Source organism: Pteropus alecto, unplaced genomic scaffold, assembly GCF_000325575.1.
Source record: "Pteropus alecto unplaced genomic scaffold, ASM32557v1 scaffold71, whole genome shotgun sequence".
Classification (NCBI taxonomy): domain Eukaryota; kingdom Metazoa; phylum Chordata; class Mammalia; order Chiroptera; family Pteropodidae; genus Pteropus; species Pteropus alecto.
In genome coordinates, this window is record NW_006433024.1 from 304,111 (window position 1) to 321,348 (window position 17,238).

Here is a 17,238-nt window from a genome sequence, read left to right on the forward strand (position 1 = left end):
GGTGATGAGGTGGGGGGGGGGTAGTGGTGGTGGTAGGGGTGTGGGGAGGGGGCAGGCTGAGGTCCAATAACAGTTCTTTGTGAATAGAAGGAACCAACTTCAGTCTGTAGGGGAGAGGGGAGGCCCTTTGTCTTCCTTTCACAAGGGAAGTCGGGGCAGGATCAAGGGGGACGGGAGTAATTATAGGCCCAAGTCTCCTAGGGCCCCATCCCTCCTTTTCCTCCAAGGGTCTGGCGGCAGAGGTTGCAGAAGCTGGTTACACCTAAAGATTGTAGGTGGTTGGCAAGACTCTTTGGGAAAGCTCCCTCGAAGAGCCCAAGTATTCTAACTCTCGCCGCTACTGTAAGACCCAGCCCCGCCCTCCCTCCTGGTCCACCCCATCTCATCCTCGCTCCACCCACTGGGGTTCCTCCCCTTCTAGCTCCGCCCATAACTTTGGTCTCAGGGTCCCTTGGTTCACTCATTTTCAGGAACGCTAGTTCCCTTCCATTTGCTCCTGCCCGCTCCTTGTTCTTTCTTTGCCCCAGCTCTGCCTTGCCTCGCCCCTAATTTTTGTCCCCTGCTCACTCTGGGAAAGCCCCAGCTTCTGACTGGACTGTCTTATCCCGTCCCTTTAGGGCAATGACAGCCTTTCCTCCCCGCCACCCCACCATCTCCCAGTTCTTGGGTCTCTGCTGTCGCGCTCTTCGATGAGAGGGCCCGTGGCCTGCCCCGAGGCCCCTGCCCCTGGCCTCATCGGTAACTGGATCGCCGGCCCCGACCGGGCACCTTCAGCACGTGCTCCTTGTTAATACTGTCGTAGAACATCTTGGCGGACTCCTTGATGGGGATGCCACTTTCCCTCTTCCAGGAGATGTTGGGTTTGGGGTTCCCCTGCACCCGGGCTCGGAACACGGCTTTATCCCCTGCAGTGGGCACAGGACACATGTTCACATGTTAGCCTCCAGGATGTGCCTTCTGCCTGCTCCCTGCCTCCTCGCAGGGTTCCTGCCGCAGCCCAGGCAGGAGAGGAACCACTGGCTTGGTTCTGACAATGTTTGTGTATTGGGGGACAGCAGTAGTGGTGATGGTGTCTGGGACAGTGGGGAAGAAAGGGGAGCACCCAGGGATCTGGGGAGACACAGGGTGGGGGCGGGGGGTGACGCACCCTCGGGCGCAGTGACCGGGTAAGGCTTCTCCACGAACTCGGGAACGCTCTCGCCCGCAGGGATGTTGGAACTCCGGGTCACCAAACTGAAGAACTCTACGGTGCTTGAGGATTTCCTTGTCGTGACTTCCTCTGTGGCAGCAGACAAGAGGTCAGAATGGGCTCCAGGTAGAGCTCAGCTCGGAACTGGAGGGCTGGCCTTTTCTTGAAGGGACGGGGGAGCACTTGAGGCCAGCACCACAGGACCGGCTTTGGCCAGGAAAGGAGACCTTTAGGAAAAAGGAACCCCTGCACACTGCTAGTGGGAATGTCAGCTGGTGCAGCCACTATGGAAAACAGTGTGGAGTGTCCTCAAAAAATTAAGAATAAAATTACCATATGACCCAACAGTCCCTCTTCTGGATATCTACCCAAAAAATTTGAAAAACATTTATTTATAAAGATATGTGTACCCTTATGCTCATTCACGGTGGCCAAGACAAGGAAACAACCGCTTTGGTAAATGATTGGATAAGGAAGATGTGGTACATATATACAATGGAATATTACTCAGCCATAAGAAGAGATGAAATACTGCCATTTGTGACAACATGGATGGGTCTTGAGAATATCATGCTAAGTGAAATAAGTCAGAAAAAATTGAGAGTCATTCGATTGCACTCACACGGTGGATGGAAAACTGAAAGCAACAAACAAACAAGACAAAGAAAAAAACTCAGACACAGACAGCAGTATAGTGGTTACCAGAGGGAAAGGGGGAAGTGGGGAGGTAGGTAAGGGTGAAGGGGGTCAAATGCATGGTGACTGAAGGAGTTTTGACTCTGGGTGGTAAACACATAATGCAATATACAGATGATGTATTATAGAATTGTACACTTGAAACCTATGTAATTTTGTTAGCCAAGGTCACCCCAATAAATTTAATTTAAAAATAAAACCTAAAAAAAAAAAAAAAAAAGGAGGGCCTTAGAGTCCATGGGTCATTGCATTATGGCAAGTTTCAACCACCAGGAAGAGCCAACTGCTCTCCCATCCCTTAATGGTCTATCACCCTTATTGGGCCTTGGCCCTGAGTCCTAACTTTGTTTTTGTTTTGTTTTTTTTTTTTAAAGAAGAAACTTCTCTTTGGGGATTTTCTTGATTTCTTGTGCTTCTCCCCTGGTCCCCCAGTAGCATTAGGAGGGGGCTGGGCCTGTCCTTGCTCAGGAAGCCTGGAAGCTTAGCTGAGCTCTGCTGTGGGCCTCCTCCCCACCCTTTGGTGGGTTTAGCATTCACTGCCATGGGAGTAGTGATTCCTGAGGGACAGGAAACATACCCACTTCATTGGGATTATATATGGGAATCTCATTATCAAAGAGCATATGCAGTGTGGTAACATCATTTTATATCCAGGAAACAAAAAGTTGTTTGTGTCAATATAACCTACACTTCACAACATCTTCTTGGCTAGTGAGTTAATAACAATTGTTCTGAATCGTGGAGTCCTTTTCTTGTGGAAAGCACAGAGATTACTTTATTTAATCCTCATAATGCCCCAGTGAAGTGGGTACGTTTATTATCCCCACCCATCTGAAGGACTGAGAAGAAGAAAGTGGATTGAGAAGCCCCGCGGCCTGCTGTTAAACGGTGGTCAGAGGGCTCCAACGAGCAGTGCGCAGGCTGCAGCCGGCCTGCACGCATGCTTTATTCGACCTCAACCATGTTTAAACAAAAAGTAGCCCTCCATATACAAATGGAGAGGTTTCACATAAAAGTTCAGATTTCTAGATTCTCATATTCCCATACGGTAACAATTAGTGGTGGGCGAATGTGACCGCCCCCTTAGACTGGCTATGTCCTCTCCGGTTCACTTCAGTCTTTTTCCTGCACTTATGTTCTCTGTTGGACTGTACCGGCCAGTGGTTTTAAACTTTGGCTGCATATTAGAATCTCTGGAGAGCTTTAAAAACAAATAAACAAAACAACTATTTATACACACCTGATTTAACAGTTGGGTGAAATTCAGGTATTGCTATTTTTTTCACCCCTCCCCCTCTTCCCTACCACACTAAGATGACTCTAACATGCAGCCAGCACTGAGAATCACTGCTATAATTTGAGTTCTCAACTTCTGGTCTCGAGTCCCAGTTCCATTTGTTCTGCTTTGCTGACCAGGAGGGGTTGGTAGGGTGTGTCTATCTGGCCTTGACCTCTGTGCACAAAGAACTTTGAGTGACTGCCTCTCCAGGACTCTGAGGGAGGGGCAGTGACTGAGAGGATGGGTATTCAATATCCTGGCCCCTGGCCATCTTTTAATCACTTTTCTCTAGAGACAGGACTAAAACAATTTGTTTTGCTCTGAGACCATTTCTCAGCTTTCCCTTGGATCTGCCCTCCCCCAGGTCTGGTCCCAGGGGCTGAGAGCTTGAAAGCTTAGGTCACTTGTTTATGTGTTCATCTCTCCACTGGCAGTTCAAAGTCTCTAATTTATTCTTAAATGGAGCAGAGTCAGCATTACTCACATGTAGACAAGGTAGCTACCTCCCTAACTTCCTCCATACTGAAATTCTACCATCGAAGATAACATGCTTTTGCCTATGCTCTTCCCCTTAAGCAATCAAGAATTCATTAATTACTCACACCCAGGCATGTGACTGATTTTTCTTAAGCTGTTTTCCTGGAGATCTAATCTGTGGGTGAACATCCAGCCGGCTGAAGCTTTATCAAAGCACAGATTAGAAGCACGGGTTGAGAGAGGGTTGTTCTTGGTATCTTGGGCTCCTGAGGGGCCCAGTAGTCACAAAGACTGAGGTCACTCAGGAGGTGGATGTGGAGGAAGAAAGTCTGCCCCTTTCTGATTCCCCTTCTCCCCTGATTCTACTTGCCTCCCACGATCTTGGTTGTCTGGGAGAAGGTCTGCACGTGGGTGGCGGAGCTGGAGAACTCCATGGACACGTGCTCCTGCAGCATCTGCTTGTGGTGAATGGTCGTCATGGTGACAGCAGGCGTGGGCACTCACCTGGGAGGACAGGGAGAAGATGAGGCCATGAAGGAAAAGGGAGTAGGAGGGAGATTCAGAGATGTTCGCGCGCGCGCGCGTGTGTGTGTGTGTGTGTGTGAAGGGATGGGTCGGGTGGACATAAGGGGAAATGGCTGTGCAAAGGAGAGGGTGAGGAGAGGTCAGGCAGCAAGCCTCTTCTCTCTGGCCTCTGCCCTTTCCTTTATATCTCACTTTCCCAGGCTGGTTACAAAGACCAATGGGCCTGTCCCCCAGCGAGTAATCCTAAACTGTTCCAAGTTCTGAGAAGGGGAGGATGTAGGGCTTAGGTTTACCCAGTAAACCAAATAAGGCCCAGAGGGAGTTGAGGATGTCTATTAATAGCTACATGGAACTAAGGAGGCAGTACTGGAGGTTTCATCAAAAGGAAGTGAAGTCGGATCTTATAAGGAACTTCCTGACTAAGCCATATTGGAGCGGGCCTTGGGAGGAAGTTGCGGATTTTCTTCCTGGGCCCTGGGCCCCCTGGCATTGGTTGAATGCTGACAGATGATGACGCATTTCTTCAGCTCTTTTGTTTGTGACACAGTAAAGACAGAAGCTGATTTTTTATTTCTTACACTTTTTAAAATTGGTAATTTAATCCCATAGTTAAAAAATAAAAATATAAACATCTACATGAAGAGGATCCCTCCCGCTCCTAAACCCCTCCATCACCCAACCCTTCCCCAATAGGTGACCACTGGTGGTCTCTAGGCTCCTTCTGGAGCTCCTTTATGAAAACATGAATATGTCTTTGTGCTCGCCCCCTTTTTTCATATGTAAGGTAGCCTATTAAGACACACTATTAACCCTTCTTTTTCACTTCATATATCTTGGAGATCTCTCCATACCAGTTCATAAAGTTTCCTCATTCTTATTAACAGCTACACAGTATTTCAATGAATAGATGTACCTACCATCTTTTCTCTAATCAGCATGACAGTTTTTAAACCTCTATTTTGTATACAAGGAAACTGATGTCTGAGAGAAATAACCTAAGGTCACTCGAACTGGAATCCTGGTCTCTTGTTCCCCAGTCCAGTGCCCTTCTAGGGGTCCCAGAAAGCCCTGTTCTGAGCCACGCAGTTTGAGGCTGAACTTCACTCTTCCATGATCAAGTTCTGCCTCGTCTGTCTCTCCCTCTGTGTTCTGAGACTACCCCGTCCCAGCTCCTGCTGTCCCCTTCTGGGCTCGGAAGGTAGAAGGCTCTGCCCCTTCTTGAGGGAAGAAAGAAGTCTTACCTTTGTGTGACCAGTCCTTCCTAACCCGCAATGCTCTGTTCACGGCTTTGGAGGCGCAGCTGGTGCCTGGGCTGTAGACTGGCCAGTCTCCTTCTTTCTTTACCCCGACAGTGGGGCCAACAGGAGTCATCAGTCTTTAAATGTTGGGCCCCCTGGGGGCGATCCCTTACACAGGCTGCAGCTGCTCCAGCTGGATGGCTCACTGCTTTGGCAGGGTAGTAGGGGGCTTGCTGCAGGGGGGCAGGGAGGAGGTGGGGGGAAGTGAGGCTGGAGCCAAGGCTGGAGGAAATGTTGGGACATGGCAGGAACGCAGGTGGGAGGTTGAGGGTGGTGATCCAGGGGTACTTTACCTGTTCCCTTGTAGCAGAGGTTCTGGTTCTCACTACTGCTTGATGGGAACTCTCAGCTGAGGGGCTCAGGGTAGTGTATGTGTGTGCACATATGCGCGCGTGTGTGCATGCACACACTCATGTACATGTGCACGTACAGTCCAATGGGAAAGTCTACGGGTCTGCCATTTTGCAAAAATACAAGGGGTCACCATTCATATCGCATTCTACGGGGAGATGAGGGAAACGTTAGCTCTCCGTCCCTGCCACTCCTACAGCCCAATCCCCCAACCTAGGTAGAAGGGTAGGAGGACCCATCCTCCTGTTGGGAGGATGGCTGGAAAGCATGCCCCCCTTCCTTCTGGGACCTCCAGCTGTCTGTGGCATATTTGCATGCCTCGTTCCTCATCCAGCCTACACAAGGTTCTGGTACTCGTAAGGACCTGCCGATTGGTCAGCAGGCCTGCTCTGGGTCCCGCTCCTGACCTGAAGTGACTCCTGCCTGCTGGTAGTCACATCACAGCTACTCTAGCTGCATCCCTGGGGGCAGGGGCAAGTATAGAACAGGAGTGTCCAGGATCTGGGGCCACAGCAGATTCCTTGGGCCCCCTGGGAGGGGCTGCTCTCAGCCCAGGCCTTAAAAGGGAATTTGCTGGGTTGCAGCTGTTGTTGGGACCTGAAGGGCTACCATGGGATAAGTGTGCTGGCCAACAGGGAGGGGCTGCTGGTGACCCGAATGTCCCTCTGCCCCAGTCTTGGCTTTCTCTGGTCTGTCAGAGCTGGTGGCCTGGCAGCCACTTTGCTTTCTGTACAAGCCTTCCACACCTGTCCTTGAGGCTCTCCATGGCCCAGGGCTCTTGGCTGGATTGGAGTGAGGGTGTGTGAGAATCCTGTCCAATGGATTTCCATTGGCTTTTCAAATCTGGATTTGATCCATACTCCCAATATCCACATAGGGGTGTTAAGGAGCTTGAGCGCCAGGCTCTGAGTGTGTGACTGTGAGTGAGTGTGTGTGTGTGTGTGTGTGTGTGTGTGTGTGTGTACACACTAGGAGGAGAATGAAGACTGTGGTATACCGGGGGGCAGGGAGTGGAGGGGAGAGGCAATCACACAAACCCAGGAGGCTGGTTTTGCTCAAAATGCTCTGTTTATTGCTCTATTCAATGACCACGAGCAAATTATAAAAAGACACCGAGTGTCTCTGTCTGCCGTGGAATAAATATTTAAAGTCAGCAATAAAAACACGTGGCTCCAAGATAACACATGTTGCCAAAGAGTCATGCATACCCTGATGACGGGCTCTCAACACGCATGAACACGGGAACACACGCAGAGCTATACGCAGCAAGACTTCTGGGAAGGCTTTTCCACAGTAACACAGAAAAATGTTTCACACAGATCTGGGGCCGAGTCCCCACCCCACTCTCGGTGCTCCCCCTCTCCCTCCCGCCCCACCAGGGCCCAGGTCCTCTGGGTTCACGGCCCCCATTCGTCCCCTTCCTCCCCAATGCCTCAGGCTAATCACTGCCTCCTGAGGGCATCTGACACTCAGAGGCCATACAGGCTGTGATACTCCTCTCCCCACCAATCCAGAGAGCTCTCCCCACACTGAGATCTCCCTCTCCTCTCAGAAGCACCCCATGCCTGACCTCCAGGTCCTCAGGGCCCTCTCCCCACTCTGGTCCCAGTGACTGGAGGCAAAATGCAATCTGCCTGTTGGGAGAAGTGGGGTAGGGGCCTGAGGCAGGCACCTCTGCCTGGGCTACTTAGGGGCTGGAGCTCATTACCCCTTTCCCGGGCTGAGGAGACACAGTGTCCGGTACAGACAGCAGAGATGGATGGATAGACAGACAGAATACGCTGTGGTAGGACACTTGGAGTGCGACACAGAAACATTTTGGGTCAAGTAGCAATGGAACCGTCATTAAAAACTGCGGCCCCAGGTCTGAATGGTGTGTGTGTCAGGTCCTGGGGCCCCAGGCCTGGCCTGGCACATTCCTCCCCCGCCCTACCCTACTCCCCAGTATATACAGTAGGAAGAGCTATGTTGGGGGGCAGGGGCCAGGCTGAAGAGAAGGAAGCAGGAGAGGCAGGGCAGGGAGCAGGGGTGGCTGGGGTAAGGGCCCAGATTCAGGCTGGGTGGTGCCCAGAGGACCTCAGAGGAGGAGTGAGGTCACTCTGGGGACTGGCGGGACAGCTGCTTCTCATAGAGGCTCATGACATGGTGCACAAACTGGTACTGCTCGCAGGTCTGGATCATGCCGCCCCTGCCCAGCAGAGACACACAGTGGGGATGGGGTGGTCGAGGGATGGGCTGTGGGAGGGTGCCCCCCCAAACCCATGGAGTACCAATCATTCACGAGTGGCCTTGTCTTTATTCAGCTTGGAGAGGCCAACCCTTTCCAGCCACTTCCCTCTGCTCCTCCTTGTCCCTCCCAGCTCTGGCACAGATAGCAGAACAGAGATGACATGTCCCACCATTCTCAGCCCCTAGCCTTCTGGCCACCAGCTATTTCTTTTCCCTCTTTATCCAGCCACCAGCTTCCCAGAACCAGTGCCTGTTCCCATCTGTCTTCCCTACCTCATGTCAGCCAGCCGGTCCATACCTGGCGTGTCCACCTGCCCCTCACCCCGTGCACGTGTCAGTCTCTCCCTTCTGCCCCTAAGGCTCTAGCTCTTCATGTGCCCCTGCCCCGCCTGTGGGCTGACCTGTCCTGACGGAGCTGGCACGTGGTCTTCAGGATGTCCACCACACCCTCCTGCCGCAGCTGCTGGCAGCAGATGCTGGTGGCAATGAAGCAGCCAGTCCTCCCAATCCCTGCGCTGAGGGCCGAGGGGATGGGCGGGGTGAGGGGGGCGAGGCAGCTGTCGGGGGTGCTGCCCGGCCCTGGCTGGTGGCTAGGAGGACCCACCTGCAGTGGACGATGATGGGGGCGCAGTGAGGCCCCTCCTGCTGGGTGGCCTCCTCCACCTCTCGAACCAGGTGTAGGAGTGGGGGGGCCCGGTCTGGAGTCTTCTGGTCAGGCCAGGATGTGAACCAGTAATGCTTCAGGCCTCGCTCTTCAGTCCCGCTCTGTCCAGGAGACAGAGGCCCACCCCAGATACATTTGAGCTCTCTGAGCGCACAAACCAGCCCAGAGATGGAGATGGGATTGGAGGAGGAAGAACATAAGAGGGAGGACACAGGGTGTGGGACCTCTGGCCTCGGCCATCTACATCACATCGCCCAGTGGTACCAGACAAGAGGCCCAACCCCAGCTTGGTAGTGGGAGCTGATCAGAGGGGTTAGTGTGGGTCTTCACATCGGTTCTGCCCCAGCAACTCCAGCGTCATCCGAGAGAGGCAAAGAGATCCTCTCCAATTCATTCCTGTTTCCCAGTTCCTTATCTTAACAAACAGCCCAGTCACCCCTTCGTCACATAACCAGAGCTCTGAGACCCTTCCTGTTGCCTCACTATGCTCGGCCAGCTCACCCCCACCCTTGGCAAGTGTTGCCACTTCCCTCCCTCTCCTCTAGGCCCCCTCCCTACCACCACCGCCTCTTCCACTTTGGCCTTTACCATCTCTCCCCTGTGTAGACCTCTCCCTCCCCCCAACAGCCCCATCTTCACACCAATCAAAATGGTCTGTCTACAGCACAAATCTGGACATGCTGCTCTGCTGCTCAGAAGCTTTCCATGGGTCTTACTGCTCTATGAGCAAAACCCACTCTCCTTAGTCTTCAGCTTGGCAAATAAAACACGTCTTGCAGGTTCTACCTTTCTAGACCCATCTCCCGCCTCTGCATACTGGTACTTGATGCTCCTGCACTCCTAATGGTTTGTAGATAAAACCTCTGCCCCGCCCCCCACCCCCCAAACACACACATATGCACATACAGTTGTCCTATCGTCCATGCCCTTACTTTCACATTATTCTCTGCCTGGAATGCTCTCCCCACTTGTTTGCCCCTTGGTCAACTCTCACTCATCCTTCAAAACCCCATACAGCATCACCACTTTCAGGAAGCCCTCCCTGAGCACCCCAGCTGGAGGAGTGTCCTTCTTCTGTGATCTTAACCTATCCCTAGCTCAGTACTTACCATTTTATGGGTGTTCCTTGAGGACAGTCCAGGCTTTGAACAGCTCTGTGTTCCCAGCACCCAAGCCAGAACTAGGGCAGTTTCTTGTAAAGGTTTATGGAAAGAAGTAAATACCTCCCAACCCCCAATGGCCCCAGTCAGTTCTTCCCTAACCAGTCCTATTGGCACTGACATGAGACGGCCCTCACCTCCCCTCGGCCTCTCTTTCTAGGTGAAAAGGAAGCTAATTCCTTGAGGCCCTGGGTTATCTGACTCTGACAGCTACCACAGCCCCTGGTCTCCCCACCTCCTGGCCCTTTCTGCCCTCTGGCCAGGCCTATACCTCAGAGCTGCTCAGGTGGAGATGGAACAGCTCAGAGGAACAAATCTCAGGCCTTGAGCTGGACCCCGTGGACCTCTCAAGCTATTTTTGGGTCGGGGGTCAGCTTTCTCGTGCCTGGCTCACCGCTTCCAGCTTTCGGGGTTATCACAGTGGCTCCGCGTTCCCCAAACATGGCTCATAACACTTCTCAAAAACAGAACACACTGATCCTCCAAAGGAACAGTCTCTTCTATTATGCTGCTCTTGGAAGAAGCACAACTTCAGGGTGGGAGGATGCCTCCCCCCACTCTTCTGGGCTGTTTTGTATTGCTCATATTTTGTGTTTTCCTTTTTTCTCTTTTCTGTAATCACAATCTCCTTATGCAACCCAAATGCAGCAAGGAGTGCCTGTCCTCTCGTGGACAGATTTGGTACTACAGGCCAGATGCCCAGTATCCCAGGTGAAGGGGATGCTTTTAGCTGGGATCTAAATGTCACCGTGGTTTTCAGTTATAAGAACACTGCTGGAGGCAGTTGAAGACGCCTTATCTAGACAGTCCTAGATTTGGGTGCATTTGAAGCAGAGCTGGAAGGCATTATGAATGACAGTGTATACACACAGAGAGCCTAATAGCATGAAATACAATTGAGGCTTGTCCTGTTTCTGGCCTCCAACCCCATTTACCCCTCCCTCATCCAGGCTCATCAGTAAATCCTAGGAGACACAGGCCTTCATTTCAGCTAGAGTGGACTTTGGGGCCCTGTGCTCTCTGGAGTCCTCAGCCAAGCTCCCACCCCCATCCTCCCTGCCCCGCCCATTCCCAGGCCTCACCCTGAGAGAGATGAGTCGCAGCCGGTAGTCCTCAGTGTGAATGACTTTCCGCACAGTGATCTCGACACCGTCATACACCACCTGCTCCTCTGGCCAGTACTCGGTGCACTTCTGTAGGGGCCCAGATCAGGATGCGATACCCTCCCAGTTCCCCGACCACGTTCTCCCCGGTGCCCCTCCAGGGTTGGCGAGGAGAGATATAAAAGGGCAAAAGGTTTGCAGTCAGAGTATTGGATTCAAATCTCATCTTCAGAACCTGTAAGTTTCTTCCCTTTTCTGAGCCTCAGTTTCCTCATCTGGAAAATGGGAGTAACAGCCATTTCAAAGGACTTTTCTAGGGGTTCAATTAAATGGGCTGTTACAGGTATAGAAGTAGCCAGCGTCAGCTCTGGGAGGCTGGGAGGCAGCAGAGCATCCTGCTTAAGATCTGCCTGGAGGTAGAGAGGCCACAGGCTCTGCCTCCGACTATCTGTGTGGCCCTGAGCAAACGACTTAACCTCGCTGAGCCTCATACTTCCTCACCTTGACAGGGGAGTGAACTACTAACTACTAACATCACAAGATTGTTGCAGGCATTAATAAGGAAACAAGACGCTTAGCATGGGCACAAAGCAGCCGACATCTGGTAATGATGCAGGGGTGCCTACCTACCTCATTCATCTCCTCGATGTTGGTGATCATGACAATGATAGGCGTGTGCTCCTGCCACACCATGCGCCAGAAGTCACCGACGGTGCTGACGATCGGTCCCTGAGTGGCGATGTACACCTTCTCCTCCCCACCGTAGCCCTGTGGCCAGCCAAGTCCAGGCTGTCAGGGTCAGGTGCAATGTTCCCGGGGCCCAGTCCCTATACTTGGGTTCCTCCCTGGGGCTGGCAGCAGCCACACTGGCTTAGGGACAAGCCGGGAAGATGGATCCCATCGGGTTGGGTCTCCTTTTCAGGGAGAGGCCGTCAGGATGGGACTACGTACCCGGATGTAGTTGGCGTTGATGTAGGAATTCAGAGAGTCATCAGGGTCTGGTGAGGTCAGACACACTCTGCTGTGAGGGTCTGGGGTAGGGGAGACAGGTGAGGTTGGGATCTGACATGTGTAATCCCTATGGGGCAGGGCCCACCTTGTCTGGTCCATTCACAGCACCCACGTTTCTTCTGGGACTCCCGAAGTTCCTTCTTCCCCTGCTCAGTAGCAAAACACTGATCCATCCCATGGCCCACTGAGGCAGATGAGGGCCCAGGCTGAAGAGGAGGGTAGAATGCGAGGCCTTGTGTCTCTGCCTCTGTGGCACCGATGCCTGCCCCTTGCCCGTCCATGTCCCTGAACCTCCCTATACTCACTGTGCCTTATGTTTTGGAGAAAAAAAAAAGCTAAGTACCTAGGGTTCACATCCTGGACGGCAAGAGTTTTGAGTATACACTCATCAACATGCTGTGCCCATTTGTAAAGCACACGGCCTTTCTAAGCCTCAGTTTTCCTGTCTGAGGGTAAAGATCCCTACTTCCTAGGAGTGTTGGGAAGATAAATGAGAAAGCAGCTGTGAAAGTGCTATGTAAACCGTAAAGTACTTTATAACTACAAAAGACTGTTAAGATATGGAGGATAAAAGCTGAGGGAGAACATTAGGATAAAAGGAGTAAAGCCTTCCACGTCTCAGATGAGACTGCAGGGTCTTAGCAACAGACACGTGTTTTTTTTTTTTTTTTTCTCTTCAATCTATTCTCATGTCGAACCTCATAACTTCCTGCTCTTCCTCCTGGAGTAGGATCTGTTTTGTTTCAGCTAGAGCCTCTCTGTATTGACTATTCTGTCAGCCTCCAGAAATTAGGACCGATATGGGGATGGTGTGTGGGGTGGGCAGGAAGGTAGCTGGGGGCCCGGGTTACTGGCTGTGGTCTAGCTTTGTCACCAGCTGTCTTATTCCTTCCTTGAGTCTCAGCTTCTCTCCTACAAAGGGAGGGCTGGATTAAAGGCACTTCCAGCATGCACAACATGAAACTCTCAAATGTGGCACAGGGGAGTGGTTAAGAGTCTACTCCTGAGCCAGAGAGCCTGGGTTCGAGTCCTGGCTCTGACTTACTAGCAGTGCCACAGTGGGCCATTTACTCTATCACCTCGTGCCTTATCTCTAAACATTGTGTTGCAAGGGAACATTCCTTGCAGCACAATGTCATCCTCATGTAAAGGGTAAAGGAGTGACCTTTACCAAGTCCTTAGACCGGTGACTTGGCCCAGCATACAGAAATACTACACAGCAGTTCACGGCTGTTATTATCACCATAATTACAAATTTTACCATGAGTTAATGAGTAAAAAGAATCATCCCAAACCCAGCAGGAGAAATGGCACAAGCTTTCTCTCTCCAGCTCTTTTATGCCCAGCCCCAGTGCCTGAGGTTTTGGCAGGCGATTTTGGGATGGGGGTAGGTGGGGGTGGGGCAGCTCTGTTGACAGGGGTACAGAGGGGTGTCAGCAGTGGACAAGAGTGAGGGTAAGAAGAGCAGGGGTAAACAGAAGAGGTGCTCTGGGTGACCAGCAGAAAAGAGGAGCAGGGAGTGATGCATGGGCCATCTCCCTTCTCCTTGTCAGAGCCTGCCCAGATTAGGTGCTGGAAGTGGGCACTGTCCCCTCTCGCAAGACACCGGGGTCTTTTAATATTAAAGAACCACTGTGAGAATGGGAATGGTCCTACTGACCGTAGTGAGCACAGCTTCTGTGCCTGGCACTGCGCATGAGAGTAGAATCTCTTACATAAACAAGATACAGTCCCTGTCTCCAAGGACTGCGCAGGCTGACAAGTAGTGTGAGCACCGGAGATGAGGGGATAGAGGGGCCCTTAGATTTGTCTAGGGTGGTAAGGCTTCCTGTGCTGGGTTTGAGGGACCAGTAGAAGTAGCAGGGAACACCGTTATGTCTGATTCAAGTACACAGGGCAAGGTGGGGCCTGGTGAGAGATGAGCTAGAGAGGAACCTATTGACAAAGGGTCTTATAAACCACACTTACAAGGCTGGACCTAAACCCAAGGATTACAGAGTGACCCAAGTGTTTGAGGAGGAGAATGACACAACTGGGTGTCTGTTTTGCATAATTTTGGTGACATGGTGGAAAATGGACAGGAGAGAATGTGGGAGGCAGGAGACTAGTCAGAAGATTACTGCAATGATCCAAGTAACAAGTGTCAGGGGTCAGAGGGCACATGTCATTGCAGTCTGTGTAAAAGGCACCCCCGGAAACTGGGCAACATAGAAAGCCCAACACCCAAAAAGTCATTTATTTGGCCGTGAGGATGGAGAGGGGGAGCTGGATGTGATAGGTATTCATTCATTCATTTGCACTCATTCATTCACCCATTCATTCACTCATTCAGATAGGTGCAGAATGTCTACTATGTGCCAGGCACTATTTCAGTGCTTGGAACACAGTAGCAAAATAGAAATTGTTCTCCTGCATCTTTGTGCTGCCTGCTGGGTTACTGGTGATTCTGTACTGTAACCGTCCACAGATCTGTCTCTCCCACTAGCCTGTGAGCTTCCTAAGGGCAGAGTCTGTGCCTCATTCATGTCTGAATTTTCAGCCATGGGGGTAGGGGCTCAGGAAACATGTGCAGAATGAAGGTGAGAACAAACCTTAGGGTGTCCTAGATCTGAAAGGGGACCTCTGCCAAAACCGACCTGCCTTCTTGTCACCTGCCCCCCACTGTTTCTATCCCAGTCTCTGAGGGCACAGGGTCAATTCTTCTTGGCTACAGAGAAGGTTCTCTGTTGGGCTCAGAGGCCTGGAGGCTCAGGGCACCACTGGAGGTGGCTCAAGACCTCTTAGCAATCCAGTGCCAGGTGGAGTAATGGCCTAGCTCCATCCTCCCCCAGGGGCCATTCTGAGTGACCAGCAAAGACCTAGGTTCTGGGGTACCTGAGCCACTCCCTCCAGGTGGGCCTAGGTGGGTGGTGGGGAGCAAGATGAAGGAAGAGGTGAGCAGCCCTGCATAATGCATCCTGGCCTTAAACGGTGCTTTGTTTAACCGGAACTACCTAGAGACTGTGTAACCATAGCAACCACAAGTCGATATTTTAAAAGTTAAAAATAAGTCATGACATCTTACATGTTGTTAGAGATGCTGATGGCAAAACTGCTTTTTTAAAGCCTCGTCACTCCATAAACTGAGAGGAGTACGTTTGTGGGGATTCACTTTCAACAAGTTACCCCCCAAGCTAGCCCTCGGGCCTGGGGCCAGAACATGGCAGGGTGATAGGCACACAGGGGCTTGATTAAAGTTACCTGAAAATGACATGCTAGGGCTGGAAAAGAAACATTTGGTCACCTGTTCTAACCACCCCCGAAGGAGGAAAATTCCTATCAGAACTTCCAGGAGACCGCTCACACAGCCTTGCTTGAACATTTTGACTGATGGGCGCCTACTATCCAACAGGCTGCTCATTTCCTTATAGGGTGGCTCTGCCTCTTAGAGGACGCACAATCTGGACTAACTAAACTTGAGACAGATAAAAGAGCCAAATCCTGGCATCCCAGAGGCCTGATGTAAAACTCAGTTCTGTACTTCCTGGCTGTGTGACTGTGGATGAGCCACTTAACGTCTCTGAGCCTTAATCTTCACCCCTCAAAATCTGCCCACTCTGAAAAGCCAAAGGATGTGAAAACGCTTTGGTCACCACGCGCTGTGTAGGAGCTGCTGTTATCGGCGCTCTTTCTTTCTGGGTTTCCACAGAGCCCAGCACAACACTTGTCCAGGGCAATAGTCTGGAGAGTGCTGTGTGAAGGAGTGAACTAACCTCTGCCCTCACCAGGAGGCTCCCGCCCTCTGTCCCTTCTCCTCATGACCCTGGAGGCAGCTCTGAGTTAAGGTCTTCCTCAGGGTGAGGGTGCACCTAAGTGAGGGTGTACCTGCGCCCACCCCCGGGGCAGTGAGTACTCACTGGGAAGGATGGTTTTGTATCGGTTCTTCCGCACCAGCCCAGGGATGTCGTACTCTTTTGGATCCACGAAGTTCATGGGGATTTCCTGCAGGAGGAGGACACGGGGGTGTGAGTAGCTAGGGGTGGCTCTCACAGATGTTTGAATCCAGGGGCTGCTGTGCCCCCAACATCTACTACCGGGGCTGGCTTAAGTGCATGGAGTCATTCAACAAACACTACTATAAAATGAGTTCGTGTACATAAAAAGCATTTAGAACAGTGTCTGGCACACACTGAATGCATAATAAATGTTATTATGACTACTGTTTATTGAGGGCCAGTCTGGCACATAGCAGACCTCAATAAATGGCTGATGAACAAAGAACCACAGAAAACGCTACCTGGCCCATCAGTCACTGCCTTCTTCCGCACTCCCTGTGCTGCAGCCACAAAGTGGCTTTGTAGATCCGTGTTCCCCACCTCAGGACCTTAGGTTGTGTGGTTTGCTCTGTCATAATATCCACCCCATTCTCATCTTCTCATGTCCTATCTGTCTTAAATGCCATCTCCTCCAAGAAGCCTTCCCTGATTCTCTAGCAAGAAAAGGAGCCTCCTTCTGAGCTCCTAGGGCTGTATGTGCACCTCTCAATCACATTCTGTGTCAGGAGCTCCAAGTCTGAACTTCCCTGCTTGGAATGTGAGGTCTTCTGGGATCTGGGCTTTCTTTACCACCAGCTTGCTCTCAAGAGACCCACTCTCTAGCAATGCTGGTCTCTTCCTATTGCTAACATGCCATTCTCCATCTTACCTCCAGGTCTCAGCTCACGGCATTCCATTTGCAGGGAACACCTCTCTTCAACCTCCAAATCATTCCACCCTGGAAAGTTCCCCTCCAGCATCACCTTCCCCCGTGTCCTTGGCATTCCATTTGCAGGGAACACCTCTCTCCAAATCATTCCACCCTGTAAAGTTCCCCTCCAGCATCACCTTCCCCCGTGTCCTCTGCGATGACTTCCCAGTGTCTCTTGCCTCTTCACTCCCTTTCTCTGTCCACACAGTTTAGCATGTGACCACAAAATTTTATAGCGTTCACTGTGTTTGGACCCACTGAGTATATGCTTTGTAAAATGAGGATTGTAATACTCACTTTCTAGGGTTGTTGAGAATCAAAAGAATAAAAGACATGTGCAAAAACACCCATGGAGTGGATGTGCAGGCTGTGTTCCTTTCTCTGGGCAAAACTGGCGATCTACTGAACAGGAAATGATAGGAAGGATGCAACCCCTTTCTTCAAGGGGAGGTGATGGCGGTGGGAACTTAGAGCGGGAGCAGATAGATGCTGGGCTGGTCCAGGAAGGCTGTCTAGGGGCATCCAGGGTGG

At 51.5% G+C, this 17,238-nt stretch overlaps 2 protein-coding genes across 8 annotated transcripts in view; both read right to left on the reverse strand.

The window, feature by feature from the left end:
- IGSF22 (immunoglobulin superfamily member 22) overlaps positions 1-4,120 on the reverse strand; it is a 20,078-nt gene extending 15,958 nt beyond the window's left edge. Inside the window, exons 1-3 of the mRNA XM_006907964.2 lie at positions 4,012-4,120; positions 1,148-1,279; positions 769-905 (exon numbers count right to left, since the gene is read on the reverse strand). Of these exons, the coding sequence (XP_006908026.1) occupies positions 769-905; positions 1,148-1,279; positions 4,012-4,120 (378 nt within the window). The remainder of the gene's footprint in view (positions 1-768; positions 906-1,147; positions 1,280-4,011) is intronic.
- Positions 4,121-6,861: 2,741 nt separating this feature from the next.
- PTPN5 (protein tyrosine phosphatase, non-receptor type 5) overlaps positions 6,862-17,238 on the reverse strand; it is a 54,764-nt gene continuing 44,387 nt past the window's right edge. For all 7 annotated transcript variants that reach the window (XM_015586449.2, XM_015586447.2, XM_015586451.2 and 4 more), the window contains 7 exons: positions 15,879-15,963; positions 11,923-12,002; positions 11,602-11,739; positions 10,951-11,061; positions 8,649-8,809; positions 8,446-8,559; positions 6,862-8,003 (listed from right to left, as the gene is read on the reverse strand). In XM_015586449.2, the coding sequence (XP_015441935.1) occupies positions 7,910-8,003; positions 8,446-8,559; positions 8,649-8,809; positions 10,951-11,061; positions 11,602-11,739; positions 11,923-12,002; positions 15,879-15,963 (783 nt within the window). In that variant the 3' untranslated portion in view covers positions 6,862-7,909. The remainder of the gene's footprint in view (positions 8,004-8,445; positions 8,560-8,648; positions 8,810-10,950; positions 11,062-11,601; positions 11,740-11,922; positions 12,003-15,878; positions 15,964-17,238) is intronic.